The sequence below is a fragment of the Camelus bactrianus genome, chromosome 10, assembly GCF_048773025.1.
Source record: "Camelus bactrianus isolate YW-2024 breed Bactrian camel chromosome 10, ASM4877302v1, whole genome shotgun sequence".
Classification (NCBI taxonomy): Eukaryota; Metazoa; Chordata; class Mammalia; order Artiodactyla; family Camelidae; genus Camelus; species Camelus bactrianus.
In genome coordinates, this window is record NC_133548.1 from 1,305,774 (window position 1) to 1,320,732 (window position 14,959).

Genomic DNA, 14,959 nt, shown 5'->3' on the forward strand with positions numbered 1-14,959 from the left:
TTGTCTGGGGTGCCCTGCATGTCCCTGGGATGCGTCCCAGCGGGGGTTTGTCTGTGTTTGGGCTTCTTTGTTCTTGCATTTGTGGCCTAATGGATGTGAAAAGAGGCAGAACGTTTCCCATCAGTGATGGAAACGTTCTGCCTCTTTCCAGGGCTCTCTGGCTGCCCTCCCGGGAGCCTGTCTTTCTGTCCCAGAAACCAGCCCTGAGCCCTGCCTTTGGGCGGCCGCCTCGGCAGGTGGACACCGTGGAGGTGGGGGAGGTGGGGTGTGGGAGAGGACACTGACTCGAAGGAGCCCCCCATTCCTGCCCCAGCTGTCCCCTCCCCCTCAGGGAACATGGAAGGAGCCAGTCTTGTGGGCCTGGGATTTTGGTGTTGGGGACTCGGCCTTCCCCTCATGCCCCCGCCCCCCACTGTCTGAGCTGGTCTCTATTCTGTAGGAGGGGAGCCCTGGGGAGACACCCTGAGCTCTGCACCCACGCTGGTGGTGGAGTTGAGAGCACATGGTCAAGAAAGACTATTCTGTGGGTTTCCAATGTCCGCAGAGAAGGAGTCAGGCTGGAGTGGGTGGTGGGTTTGTAAGTGGATGGGGGCCCAGAGGACTCTGGCCACTGAGGTCAAGGCGAGAGAGGCTGGGGCTGGCTGCACAACACCCCCCCCCCCGCACACCTGCACATGTACACACATGCGCACGCGCACACGCACACGCCAGGGCACACCCTTTAGACCTGCTCCCCCTTCAGCCGCTTGGTCCTGATCCTTTTACACTGGACGGCGGGCTGGAGGTCATAAGGGAAGTGGCCAGGGCCAACCCAGGCACAGCGAGGCGGGGGGAGGACGGGGGAGTCCCATGACGCCCCCTAAGCTGTGGAGAACCCAGGGGCACGTCCAGAGGAGCACAGTGTCAACTGAAATGAAGTCACACAACGTGAGAGCTGTGGGCTAAGTTTCATCTGGGGCAAAATGAGGACTACAGCCCGGGAGACAGCATCTCAGAAAGCGCCAAGAACCTGTTCCAAAGAGGCCGGGGGAGAACCGGTGTCACGTGTGACTTCCGTGAAGGGGCCGTGCAGCCGAGCACACACGGGGGCCGAGGCTGCCGCTGGGCTCGAGGAGCAGGTGTCCCCTTAATGATTTTAGTGCTTCTCTAGATTTGGGGAGATGCAAGTATGTGGCTCCTAAAATCTCCTGAAAATGCCTAACTATCTGAAGGCCTGTTCACCCGTTGTCCCAGAGCGCAGAGGCCTCATTCCTGACCCCAGCCTGCACTCCTCCCCGGGCGCGCTGGGGGTCGGCGGCCACAGCGGCTCGTGATTTAACCCAAGCGGAGGCAGACGGCGAGGGCTGATTTTACTTGGCAACAGGAAGACGGAGGGAGGGCGATTCCTTCTTCAGATCTATTTGTTGGGTATTTATTGACAGCCAGTGTGTTCCAGGCACTGTGAAATCAAATAAAAGTGGGGAGGGGGCAGTGCAAGGGGAAGGGGAGACAGAAGGTCAGGGAAGAGCCCAGAGAGGCAAAGACACAGACCTGGAAGCCGAGACCCAGGCAGGAGCTCACGCCCACCGGCTGCCTGCTGAGGACTGGAAGTGTCTGACCCACCAGGATCACCTGCCTGGGACGCAGGCTCTTCTCCTGAGCGGGATGGAGGCAGCTGGAGCCTCTGGGCTGGCTGCGAGCCCACCTGCTGAACGGATGGAAACGTCCTTTGCTGGCTGCAGGGCGAGGGTGCCGTTTCCTGATGTGGGTTGACTGCCTCCGCTGGGCGGGCACGTCCCAGGGAGAAGCTGGCAGAAGCATCCTCAATGCCGATGCCCTTCCTCCTGGGACTCGGGCGGGCGGCCAGCCACCCACTGGCTTCAAAGGCTCACGGAAAACGAGCTTCTGGGCTGCCCTCCGGGATACAGAGTCCTCCCCTGTCTGCACCTGAGCTGCTCAGAGCCCCCTCCGGCTTCCCAGACCAGCCGTGTCCCTCTCAGGGCAAGGGCTGGACTCAAGGCTCGCTCAGCCTGCCGCCCCACCGCAGCCCCGGGCTGACTGACTCGGGGCTGCTCTTCTCCTGCCCTGAGACTCCTCAGGCGTGTGTTCAGGACTGGCCGACCCCCACCGGCTGTGGGTTCACCTCCGCTGAAGCATCGCCGCCCTGGTTCCCGGCACTGACCTCGACCCTGGAACACCAACCCCCAGTTGATACCTTGTTTTCCCCTCTGGTGACCTTCACAGCAACCCCGAATAGCAGGAAAACCACGTCCCCAAGTCGGGGGTGAGGAGACGGGCAGGAGAGGACTGGAGGAAGTTGCCCGGGTCCTGGGTCCCAAGAGGGACAGGGATAGGCCAGGGTGCTGCCACCACTGCCATGTGCTCCGTCCTGGTGAAAGCTCCCACTCTCAGCCAGTTGGGCAGCTGCGCCCCCGTCCCTCGTCTCCAAGGAGGCCACCTGATCCTCGTGGGGTCTTGAGTTCGGGGGACACGCCATCAAAAGCCCTGCTTAGTCCCTTCTCGCACAGCGGGCAGAAGACCAGCTGGGTTACAGAGTAGACGTTCCCCAGCAAAGTCAGTGGGAGGCAGCAGTGGGGGCCCTGGGCCACCAGGCAGTGCCTGAATGGAGGCCCCAAAGCCTCCAGATCCTGCATAGGCAACCCCTCCTCCCATGTAGAGGACAGGAGGCGGGGTCAGAGCTGGGCAGGAATTTTATTGAAAGTTCACAGATACAAGAGCTCTGAGCAGGGTCACAGCTTGAAGGAGGCGGGGTCGGGGAGGATGGAGTGAGTCCTCAGATGCTGGCAGCCACCCCCCCCCCCATCCTGGGAGGCTCCCACAGAAGCCCTTCTTGCTGGGTGTCAGGTCTGAGGGGCCCCAGGAGCCCGGGAGGGGGCACAGGCGGGCAGGGAGGGCAGCCACTGGGAGCCAAGGTGCAGCAGCACAGGAGGAAACCACGGGCCCAAGAAACAGGCGGAGAGCCAGGAGGCAAAAGCTCGCTGCCCGCTGACTGTACGAAGCTTCTGATGGCCCTGCTGCCGGGTTCACAGCTTCAGGGGGGGCCCCAGGGCAGACGCCCTGCTCTGCCCCGACCACTCAGCATCCAGCATCGCGCCCATCACGAACGCGACCACGTCTCAGGGCTCCGTCTCCAGGCGGGCGGCCTCAGTAGTCGGTGAGCGGGTACCGCAGGAAGATGAAGACCAGGATGATGCAGGAGGCCGCCAGGGCCGAGCTGGTGATGTTGAACAGCCGGGCCGTCTTCGCGTCTTCCACCGCGCCATTCAGGTCGTTGAGAAGCTTCTTGTCCCGAACCTGAAGCCAGAGGGAGGAGGTGAGACCAGCAGCCAGACCAGGGGGCCAGACCGGGGGTGGGCGGGCGCGGCGGGAGGGCGCGCGGGCGCGGAGCCAGGCGGCTCCTGGTTCCGGAGCTGCGGAGGAAGCGCACGCGCACGTGTCGGGGGCGGGGCCGGGGCGCCGCGCGAAACTCACTCGCAAGCAGCGCATGAAGCGAATAACGTGTAGTCAGTTATAGAGGGAGCGAAGGAAAAGGCGAGTGCGGGCCACCGCCAGCACTGGGACGTCGGGACTGAAAAAGAGCTCATGTTCCCAAAGGGGCGGCGGAGGGATGAGCCAGGGGTTTGGGAGCAGGACACACGCTACTGTATACAAGACAGATGACCAATGGAGACCGGCTGCAGAGCACAGGGAACCGGATTCAGTATCTGGTAATAACCTCTCATGGAAAAGAACCTGCAAAAGAATATATATACACACGCACATATATGCGTCTTTTATATTTAACTGGATCACTATGCTGTACACCTGAAACTAACACAACACTGTAAATCAACTATACTTCAATTAAAAAAAAAAAAAACCCAAAACACTGGGACAGCTATGTGAAGGATATGCAGGAATTCTGTGTTTCTTTTTTTCTTTTGGGGGGGCAACTTTTCTGTAAATCTAAAAATATTTAAAATAAAACAGATTGTTAACCATACTGGATTATATACTTGAAAATTGCTAAGAGAGTAGATCTTCAGTGTTCTTACCACCACAACCACCACCACCACCACCAAAAAAAAAAAAAAAAAAAAGCTAACTACGTGAGGTGGTGGAGATGTTAACCAGCCCCACTGTGGAAATCATCTCACAATATAAGCATGGATCAGATCACCACGTTGTCGACCTGAAGCTTGTACAATTCTGCCTGTCAATTAGATCTCAATAATGCTGGACACATAAGTAACTATAATAAAAGAGGAAGCTGGCCTCAGAGGGAGTGATATGACTGGACGATGGGGCAGCACAAGTGTGTCCTAATCTGACTGGTCTCACCTAATTTAAAATTAACTGGGATTCCCTGAGAATATGCACTATTCATAGCCAGCAGGCAGCTCCAGGGTGTCTGAGCAGAGATGCTAAGGTGCCGGGAGTGGGCTGGAGCCCAGTAAGTCCAGGGAGCCCATGGACAGTGGTGGACCCATTTCCAAGGTCCTCTGGCTGTGAAGAGATGTCCTTGGGGAGCGTGTCACCCTCGTCCAGGATGGGTCTGAGGAGTTCCCCCCACTCCACACCCTCTCCTTCCACGAAGCCCAAAGAAGTGTGGGCCTGGGCTTGCTGCAAACAGAAAGCAAAGCCTGCGAGGCCGGAGGAAGAGGGGAGGGAGGGAGAGAGATGAGAGAGGCAGGGAGAGAAAGTCTTTGCAGCAGCAGATTGGTGGATGGATGAATGGACAGAAGGCAGGGGTGCAGGTGGACGGGAGGGCAGATGGGTAGCTAACGTGGTGGGGACACAGCTGGGCAGGAGGGAGTGTGGCTGGGTGGCTGGATTTCCTAGAGGTGGGTGGATGGAGGAGGTGGGACAATGGAGGGAACAGACAGAGGAGAGGGAAAAGAAGACGGTGAATGTCCAGTGGTGGACAGAGCGGGTGAGGAAGGGGAGGAGGCAATGGAACTGATGGAGCAGGAAGACAAGTTGGAGGGGTTGGGGGAGGGAGGGGAAGGCTGGGTGACTTCACGTGGATGGCACAGAACCGAGGTGGGGTAGGGAAGGAAGCAGGTGCTGAGGGGCCAGGGAAGGGAAGGAGAGAAGGAGAAAGTCTACATCCATGTGGAATTTTTATTCCAGTGATTCTGGAGAGAACCCACATCACTGAATTTTGTTTTCCTTTATGAGAACGCAGTGTCTCACCCACTTACGCAGGTCTTATCTGATGTCTTCATTAGACTAAAATGTTACAGTTCTCTCCAGAAAGAGCTATTATATCTTTTGTTAGATTTAGTGTTTGTCTGTTTATTTCGGCTGTCATCACACCGTAAGAGATGTCTGGAATCCTGCCAGCTGGGTTTTGCTGGTGTGCAATAATGCAGCAGATTGGTTTTGTACCCAGCTAAACTATCGTATTCACTCATTGCGATAACTGGCCAAGTTTTCTGTGTAATAAATCATAGCTACCTTAAATAGCAGTTCCATTTCTTCCTGTAAGTCCTTATCCTAGGCTCTATGGAACAGTGATTAAGAGTACAGACGCCAGAGGGGAGGGAGTAGCTCAGTGGTAGAGCACCTGCTGAGCATGCATGAGGTCCTGGGTTCAATCCCCAGTCCCTCCACTAAAAATAAATAAATAAATAAATCTAATTACCTCCCCACCAAAAAAAAAAAAAAAAGAAAAAAAGAAAAGATCCAAACCAAAACAAAGCAAAGAGTACAGATGCCAGAGAGTCACTGCCTGGATCTGAATCTCAGTTTTTCCCATCACCAGCTGCATAATCTTAGCAAGAATTCTCATCCGTAACACCTACTGTGAAGGTCACAATAGCACCTACTGATCAGGTTGCTGAAAGGGAGTAACGAGTCGGTGGACAGAAAGCCTGAGCACACATAGTGTCTGGTCCAAAGCAAGCTCTTCTATCACGAGGCAAGACTCGCAGAACCATGCTGAATGGCAAGGGTCATAGTGGGGAGCCTCCTCTCCATCTTCATCTCAAAGCTCACTGCTCAGAATGACGTTCATCATGTTGTTAGAGGTGTATCAGTGTGTTCGTAAAAACCACCACGAGACAAATATATTTCTTCTCTAATTCATTAAGTAGTAAATTATATTCATTGATTATTTTTCATTTTAAACAACACTAAATTTTAAAAATAAGCCCTTGATCATGACTTCTTTGTTGGATACTTGGAATGAGGAAAAGAATGATAGAGCTGGATGTTTCAGGTGGATGGATGAGTGGTGGGAAGGAAGATGGGTTACTGAATGGATGGGGAATGGTGGCTGGTTGTAAAGGTGTCTAGGAAGAGGAGGACTGAAGAGGTGCCTTGATGTTGGGAAGGTGGATGGATGACAAGGAGGGAGATACGGAGTGTACGCTGGATGTGCGGGACAGACAGGGAAATGGACACAGGAATGGATGCTGGGTGGGAGGGAGAGCTGGATGGATAGGTGAGTGTTTCCTGAAAGGGCAGAGCTGGTACATAGGTGGATATGTGAAAGCTCAGTGGGTGGGATGAGCTAGTACATGAACACCTGAGAATGGATGCCGAACGGATGGAACAGGTGGCCGGATGGACACATAAATGTATGCCAGGTGGGGCAGGTAGATAGTGGATATATGAAATTAAGTTGTGTGGTTGGAACAGGGAACAGATACCTGGGTACATACAGGAATGTGTGCTGGATGGGGGAGCAGGCAGGTAGAGGAACCCATGAATACATCCTGGATAATCTGGACAGGTGGGTGGATGGAGGCGTGAGCGCGTGCTGGATGGGTAGGACAGGAGGGTACGTGGATTTAGAAATAAATGCTGAATTGTTGGGAGAGGCAGATAGATGGACGTGTGCTGGGTTGGCGGGAAAGATGCATATGTGGACAAGAAATGTGTGTCAAGTGGATGGAGCAGGTGGATAGACGGATATATGAATTGTGTTGGGGGAGTCGATGGGCAGATAAATGGAAAAGAGGGAGGGCTGTTGGATAGGTTATAGACTAATGCATGCAGATGGATAGCTTCATTAACTCAGTCAGTGTGTGCTCAGTGCCTGCTCTGTGTAACTGTGGGTCTAGGTCCCAAGCGTAGGGCAGGGAATGAAACAGTGTCCCCTGTCCTCATGGAGCTCACGTTCTAGGGAGAGGACACGGAAGGTAAACACGATAAATAGGTAAAATACATGATGTGTTAAATGTCCAAAAAGAAAACTGAAGGGAACAGGCAGCAGAGAGAATTGTGGGAGGTGCAGTTCCAGCTGGGTGCTCGGGAAGGCAGGCATGGAGTGGGGACATTTGAGTAAAGTCTAGAAAAGTGTGACAGACTCATATGTTTGCCTGCAGCGAACACATGTCTCAGAGCACAGAGCTCTGAGGCGGGAGTGTGCCTGGGTTCCGAGGAATAACCAGGACCAGTGTGCGGGGAGCGGAACCCCAAAGCGGGGGAGTAAGGCTTAAGGGCAGAGAGCAAACTGAAGCAGCAGATTGTGGAGGGCTTTGTGGAGCTTTTTAGCAGAAAACATGACATGCTCTGGCACATTTTAACGTGGTAATTCTGCATGCTGGGTGAAAAACAGACTTACGGGGCAGAGGCTGGACGAAAGCTGAGACAAGCCTAATAATAGCCCAGGTGAGTGATCAGGGTGGTCGTACGGCTGAGAGCAATGAAGGTGCTAAGAGCTGATCTTTTTAAAAAAATCTATTTTGAAGATAGAGTTGACGGTATTTGCGAGGCTCAGACATGGAGTGCGATACACACACACACACACACGAACCGGAATGGAATTTGAGACAATTTCAAGGCTTTTTGGTTTGACCTGCTGAAGTAAAGGAGCCGTGGAAGACCCCAGGAGGGGGCATTTGTGCAAGCTTCACTGGCTTGATTTCTGACACGTTAACCCATATTGATGAAGGATGTACAGCTAGATGGATAAATGAATAAACTGAGAAAGATGAACAGAAAGTGCTGGAAAATGGCCACTTTGAGGTCAGTACGGCCCCAGTTTATGAGGAGGAACACGAGGCACAGTCACCAGCCCCTCACCACACCTGCTCCCCGCCTCCTGCCCCCGCCCCACCCTGGGTCAAGCACAGGCTCTCTCCCCTGGACCCCGGCACTGGGACCTCCCTCCTCTCTGCCTCTGGGCTTCTCTCGTGCCCTCCCTCCACACTGGCGGCAGACTTTCCAGCTCTGATCACCTTTCCCTTCCATGTCCCCCACACCCCTCGTGTGGAATTCCAAGTCCTTGAGCGCGTGGCCTCAGTGTGCCTTTCCAGGTCTACCTTCTTCTGCGCCCCACCAATGATGGGGGCTTACTGCTCCCTGCGATGCCCCACCCTCGTCTGTTAGCTTATGTTTTTTTTCTCCATCGGGAACACCCGTCCCCTCAGCCATCCTTCAAGGCCCAGAGAAAAAGCTGCCTCCTCCGGGAAGTGGCCGTGCCTGAGCCCAGCCTCACCCCCAGCTGGGAGTGAAGCCTCCGAAACGTTTGCTGCTTATTCACCTTCCCCCGCATCCTCGGTCCCTCCGCCCAGTCATCCAGCATCCTCTGACCCCGACCTTGGTCGGCCTGCGTCGGGTCTGGGTGGGCAGCGGGCTGTTGTGGGCAGGGCAGGGGGCTCTCTGGTTGGGAGGGAGAGTCGGCCTGAGGGAGGCGGCAGGAGGGGACCCGGGTCTCACAGGAGTCTCAGGCTGAGGGAGCAGCGCAGTGACTCAGAACGGCGGGGGCGGAGCGTTTGGTGAGCCTAGGAAGATGGCCAGAAACGGGTCCCGCAGGGCCTTAAATGCCAGCATGAGGAGTCAGGACTTCTCCCGGCCAAGCATGGGGAGCCGCGGTCCTGTGAGCTGCTTGTGCCGCAGGCGTGAATGGGGAATTGTGTCTGCGCCTCCCCAGGCCGTCTGCGTGGTGCGGACTCAGCCAGCATCGGATGCCTGGCCTGTGGGGGCCGAGCGGGCGGGCAGGCAGACAGGGTGGGCAGGGACACAGGGCTCCCTTCATATGCCCTGAATGCCAGCCTCTGCCCTGCTCACGGGTGTGCTCACTTGAATGTCGTTTTGTTTTGATGTGTTTTGTGAACGGATGGGGGAACGGGCTCAGTGAAGCGAAGCGGCTCACTGCTCTTAAGGGACCATGCTGGGAACTGAGCCACGGCCTTCTGACCCCACGGCCGTCAGGTGCCCTTGGAAGTGCCCAGGACTGGCTGCAGACCATGTAGGGTGCAGCAGGCCAGGAGACGTGCAGCTGGATGGACAGATGGGACAAATTCCCAGGCGCAGGAGCCCGTGCCAGCCAGTCTGTCCTCCCTGCTGCCCAGGACGGAGACAGCTCACCCTGCACACCCCTCCCAGGGAAGCGCCAAGCTTTCCTGCCCTCGAACACCCTGCTCCCAGGAGGGACACAGGGCGCAACCCAGGCTGGAGGCACAGTGAGTCCCAGCCTGCCCCTCAGAAGCACCAACTCCCACCCCCTGGGCCCAGCATGAGTTCTGCACCACTCAGAAATCTGTGACCTACCTACAGCCCACGGCAGATGGGCCCGCCCTGTGCCAGCTGGCTGCCGCCACGAGAATCCACGCAGCCCCACCTGACCCACGGCCACAGGCCACTGGCTGAGCAAGGCAAGTGGGCACGGGGGAGGCAGAGCCCTGCCAGCTGCCCGGTGACTGGGCCCTCTGCTCCGCCGGAGCCCGGGGGAGCCAGAGCTGAGGTTGGCCTGGGGGCTTCACCCCCCAACTCCCGGGACCCCTTCCCTTTGCTGTCTCCACAGCCCACAGGCACACGCACTCACACACAGACAAATGCACATGCAGGCATTCACACCTACACATACAGTTACACACACATCTGTATGTGCACACACAGTGCACGCACATATTTAAATTTCATACATGCACACTCCCAGTTGTATGCAGGTGCACACACAATTACACATACATCCACCCTCACACACACTCACACACGGTTACAAACACATGCCTACACACCTCATGCGTGCACCTACACACGTGCGTGCTCACACCTTATGCACACACTCGTGCACTCTGCACGCTCACACATGTACCCCCACACACGCACACACACTCCACCCAGGCCCCGTGTGGTGGAGCCTGGGGCTGGGCGCACAGGCCTGAAGACGCTGGTGAGTGGCGGTGGGTGAGGGTGAGTCAGGAGGACGGGAAGCCAGGGGCCGGAGTGTGTGATGCCGGGCCAGGGGAGGGGGGGACTCAGTGCTTGAAGGTGCTCAGAGGCAGTGCTGTCCCAGCGGCCTACTCCCGGCCCAGCCCCTCCTCCCCCTCCAGCCCCTGTTTCTCCCCCACCCCGCTGGGCAGCTGCAGTCAGTGAGATGCAGTCAGTGAGATGCGCCTGGCCTTGGACAGTCAAATCTGGGCTCAGGAAAAGTGATGAGCCGGCAAGATGTGAGCCAGGCCCTTCCGGGTGATGGACAGGGAGTGGGGGGCGGTGTCCAAGTCCACCCCCTCTTCCTGCCGATGGGCCCCAGCAGCCCAGGGCTCTTTGGTCCTTACACATCCGCAGGGATCTCCCAACCCCAAGGGTGAGCCCATCACAGCTTCCCTCCTTGAATCTCAGTCCAACTCTCTCCACTCGGCCCTCGGGGGGATGGAGTCCTGTCTGCCTGGCACTCTGCTCTGCTCCCAGCTGGAACTCTCACAGCAGCGAGGGGCTTCTGGGAGGTGCACCCACTCAGGGCATGGGGCAGGGGTGTATGGGACCTGGCTCCCGGGATGGATGGTCTACCAACTGCGTGTGATGGAGCAGGCAGAGCATCGGTCTGCCATGGCCTCTCTCTGAGTACCTGTTTGGCACCAGGTGCCCTGAGAGGGGCTTGGACAAGAAGGCCTCCAGCAGTGACATCGCCCCTCCTATCAACAGGGGAAGGATTCCAAGGCCTCTTCCTCCTGGTGCTGGCTTTATACCGTAAGCTCAGGGACAGCTTGGCCCAGACCTAATTCCCATGTCCGCCGCCCAGAGGACAGGACACTGGGTCCCACGTCCCCATCCCATTGACTAAACTGGCTGTGCAGAGACCTTGACCCTGAGGACCCCAAATCCTGCCAAGCCACCCTGGAAGGTTCCCCAGCTCAGGACAGGGACGGACAGGCCCTCCCTGACAGCCTCAAGCTGGGTGACATCCCTCTTGCTGGGTCCCCCACCATCCTTCTATTTATTCCTCAGCCCCTCCCTCCTCGGCACCTGCTGCACCGGGATTTCTCTGAGAGGGAGGGGGCAGAGTGACTCTGCTCCTCCTGCCCCGCCCCCTGCTTCTCAAGCCCCGCCCCCGCCCCGCCCGCCCCGCCCGCCCCGCCCACTCACTTTGAGGGAGTAGGCCAGGGCGATGAAGCCAAGGCAGCAGAAGTTGAGGTAGACAAAGTTGAAGATGGACCAGAGGTAGTAGTCGTTCACCTCGGTGGTGTCGGGGTAGACCTCGATGACAGTCGTGGGGTTCGTCATGGTCTTCTTCTCTGCCAGGTGCTTGCAGGCCTGGGGAGCGCCGGCGGCCCGCACGCTGTCTGTCTTGCTGTTCTTGGACTCCATGGGGAAGAGAGTGGGCGCCATGGGGGGCGAGGCCGAGGGCTCGGGGGCCGGGGCCGCTGGAGCCTGCAGAGCGGGGGGCTTGGACACGCAGGCGAAGCAGCCCTTGGGCGAACCTGCCGGGGGCCTGGGGATCCAGAAGGCCCCGTCCAGGGGCACTCGGGCTTCCTGGGTGCCGTCCGTGGTGCTGGCTGGGGATCCCAGCGGGGCTGGGTACTGGCCGGGGCCCTGGGCCTGGAGGGAGAGGGTGAGGAAGAATGAGCTAGGTCCTGCGCCGCCTCCAGCGTCCAACCTGGCACCCTGTAGCATCTCCCTTGCGGCCCCATCGACAGCCCCAAAGGACATGGAAACCCCTGCCGAGGCAGCCAGCTGCCTGCCGCCACCTGCCCCCCCCCCCCCGCTCTAGCCACCAATGATGCCAAAGCCCTCGCAGCAGCCTTGGCAGGGACTTGGGGGCTTTTCGTCACTTTTCCATCTGTGCACAAACACTCACCCACTGACACGCAACAGCAACACCCCCACGTTCCCCACGGCACCCCGACTGGCGCGCTCGTGGAATAAAGGGAGCAACCGGCGCCCCAGACACCGGCACACACGGGGCACGCAGACCCCCAGTGACACGGCCCCGTCACTATTTGGCAGAAGGAGCAGAGCTCTCTGGAGCACCTGCACGCTGGCACCCGCCAACACATCCGCCGCAAACGCCAGCACCATCGCCCGGCTCTCCAGACCCCGGCACACGCTGTGCGCTCAGAGCTGCCGCCCGGTAAACAGCTCCGCACTGTGACACGCACACGGCAACACAGGCTCGGACGCGATCGCGGGAGAATGAACGCGGCGGCTGCTGGGGCTCCGAACTCGCGCGCCATCGCCCCTGCCCCCAACCCGAGCCCCAAGCGGTGCCCGGACCCCAGGCGCGCGCGACCGCAGCAAGCTACCCGCCTGGTGCCACAAACACGCACAATGACTCTCTGCGAAACAAGCACTTGTCCAAAGAGGCCCCGAGGCGCCCGCGCCTGGCGCCGCCCCGGGGGTCGGCCGCCGAGGCCCCGCGGCCCCCAGCCGGCCCGGGTCTGCCGCAGCCGCCCGGACGGCGCGCCCTCACCTACTGGAGACTCCTCGGCGGGCGGGCCCGACCCTGCGCCGCGGTCCGCGCGTCCTTCGGCCGTCCCGCGGGTGGCTGGCTGTCCCGCCGCTCCGCGTCCCGGCGGCCCGACCTCGGCGTGGGGAGCGCGCGGGGTGGCGGGCGGGGAGGGGCGCGGGGCTGGCGGCGCTCCCTCCGCAGCGCCAGGCCGGCCGCGCGGCTGCAGCCCAAGCCTGACTCACGGCGGCGGCGGCGGCGGCGGCGGGCGCAGCCACCTCCCCGCCTCCTCCCGCCGGCAGGGTGGGGGCCGCGGGCGCCGGCCGGAAGCGGCGACCCTCGGGGGGTGGGGTGCAGGGCCGGCCGGGCAGGGGTTCCCTTCCAGCGCCAGACCTCAGGGCTCGCGCCACCCGAGTCTCCCCGGACCCCACCCCACCCCAGTCCCTGCCCACTTCCTCTGGCTGAGCCCCCAGCCCCTGTCGGAGCCCGTTCCTTCGCTGAGCCCTCCCATCCGTCTCCCCGGGACTGAGAGCCCCTACCTCCTTCTGTGCTCCTCTCAGCTCCACCCTGGCTCCCAGATGGCGTCAGAGCCCCCTCCCCTCCAGTGCTGCCCCTTCCCCGCCTGTGGAATATCACATCCCCAAGGGATCCGTCCGCATCTAGGACCCTGCCCCTCCCCACCACATCCCAGGCCCGGCAGGTGGGTGGCCAAGCCGCACCAAGCCCTGCAGCCCCAGAGCCCAGGTGCCTCCAGCCTGTCCCCCTCACCCTAGCCGGCCCTCCTGCGGAGCCGAGCCCCTCCCTGCCCTCCTGGCCCTGCACTACCCGCGCCCCCCAACCAAGCCCCCTCCAGGGCCCTTGTCCTTCTTGAGTCTCTGGCCCCTCCCAGTCCCCAAGCCCCCAGTTACAGGGTGCACCTCACCAAGCCCCTTTCCTCCGAGGGCCCAGCTCTGCACCATCCTGTCCCTGACCGGAGCCTCAGACCCCAGGGCACCTCACAGCTTCAACATTCTGAGTAAGTCCAGGCCTTCATCGAGCCCTGGTGGCCCCCACTCGGCCCCGTCCTTCCAGAGCCCACCCCCCTTTGGCATTCCCGTCCCCTCCTTTTCCCAAATCTGAACCCCACACACCCAGCCCAGAGCCCCCGAGCCCCACCCTCCATAACCTGGCTCCCTCACCAAGTCCAGTCTTGGAGACCATGAACTCTCAGCTGTTGGAAGCCGCTGCCCCTGGGGCCAGGTGTCCCCTCCAAGCCCCTGTGACACCCGTCTCCTTGCAGCTCAGGCCACTTGCCTGCCCTGGCCTTTCTGCAAGCCTGGCCGCCCTACCCTGTGGGTGCCTCTGTCCCCAGGTCTCTTCCCCTCCCAGCCGGCGTCTTCCCCACCATGCCTTCACCGTCTCTCTGACACTTGCCCCCAGCTAGCTTCCCCTTCCTGCAGATGTCCCCATGATACCCTCCACCACGGAGAAACCCTAGCCCTCTCGGCCTCCTCCTCAGCCCCCACCTCACTGTGCAGCGGCCCCTTGCTAAGCTGGGTCCTCTTCACCAATCTGCCAGCCCCACAAGAGTCCAGACCCACCAGAGCCCCCCTCCCCCCAGCTGCCTCCTGTGTGGCAGCCTGGTTCCTCCCTCCCTCCCTTGAGCCCCGCGTCCTCCCCATAGGCTCTGCTCTGAGACCTGCCTCCCATGAAACCCCTTTCTGCTCTCTCTCAACCTGCCTCCCTTCTCTCCCTGACCCTCTCCTGCGAGCCTGGGCCCTTGTCCCGGACCCCCTCTCCTCGTTCATGCCTGCCTGTGCCAGGTCCTGTCCAGTCCCCTTCTCTCCCAAACCTCTGTGCGCTCTGAGCCTGAGCCCTTCTCGCCAGGCATTCTTGTACCTGGACAGGCCCCACCCCCTCACCAGGCCCTTCACCTTCCCAGCCCACCGCTCTCTCCTTCCCTTCTCGGACCCTGGCACGGCCTCATTCAGGGCTTGTCAGGAACCGGCAGCACCTGAGTTGGCTTTAAAGCTGTTGAGAAAACCCTCTTCCGGTGGGAGGGGTTCCCAAGCACAAGCCCCGCCCCCACCCTGACAACGCCCTCGGCGGGGCCCGGGCCCGGGCCCAGGCTCACAGGTGTGGGGCCGGGCGTGGGCGGGGACTGTGGGGAAGCGGGGCGCAGTTCTCCCTCACCCAACCCCCTCTGCCCCCTCCCCAGGAACCTGGCCTGGGGGCACCTGGACCCCATCCTTGGGCTGAGCCTGGCCTAAGCAGCCCTCTCAGAGGACACCTGGGCTCCTTGGAGTCTGAGCTGGTCTCCCCGGGGCCAGGCTCCCAGGCTGCTCCCAGGCCACGGGCTCTGTTGGGGGCTGCACTGCA

General features: G+C 59.9%; 1 protein-coding gene across 2 annotated transcripts; it reads right to left on the bottom strand.

Annotated features, from left to right (window-relative positions):
* Positions 1-2,672: 2,672 nt before the first annotated feature.
* Positions 2,673-14,604, bottom strand: IFITM10 (interferon induced transmembrane protein 10). Of its 2 annotated transcripts, none has more exons than XM_074371394.1 (3): positions 14,515-14,604; positions 11,302-11,754; positions 2,673-3,294 (listed from the first exon to the last, which is right to left on the bottom strand). In XM_074371394.1, exons 2-3 carry the CDS (start codon positions 11,542-11,544, stop codon positions 3,145-3,147), a joined length of 393 nt encoding a protein of 130 aa, XP_074227495.1. In that variant the 5' UTR covers positions 11,545-11,754; positions 14,515-14,604; the 3' UTR covers positions 2,673-3,144. The 2 variants fall into 2 exon arrangements, with proteins under 2 accessions (XP_074227495.1, XP_074227494.1); XM_074371393.1 differs by lacking the exon at positions 14,515-14,604 and adding an exon at positions 12,626-13,708.
* Positions 14,605-14,959: the final 355 nt, after the last annotated feature.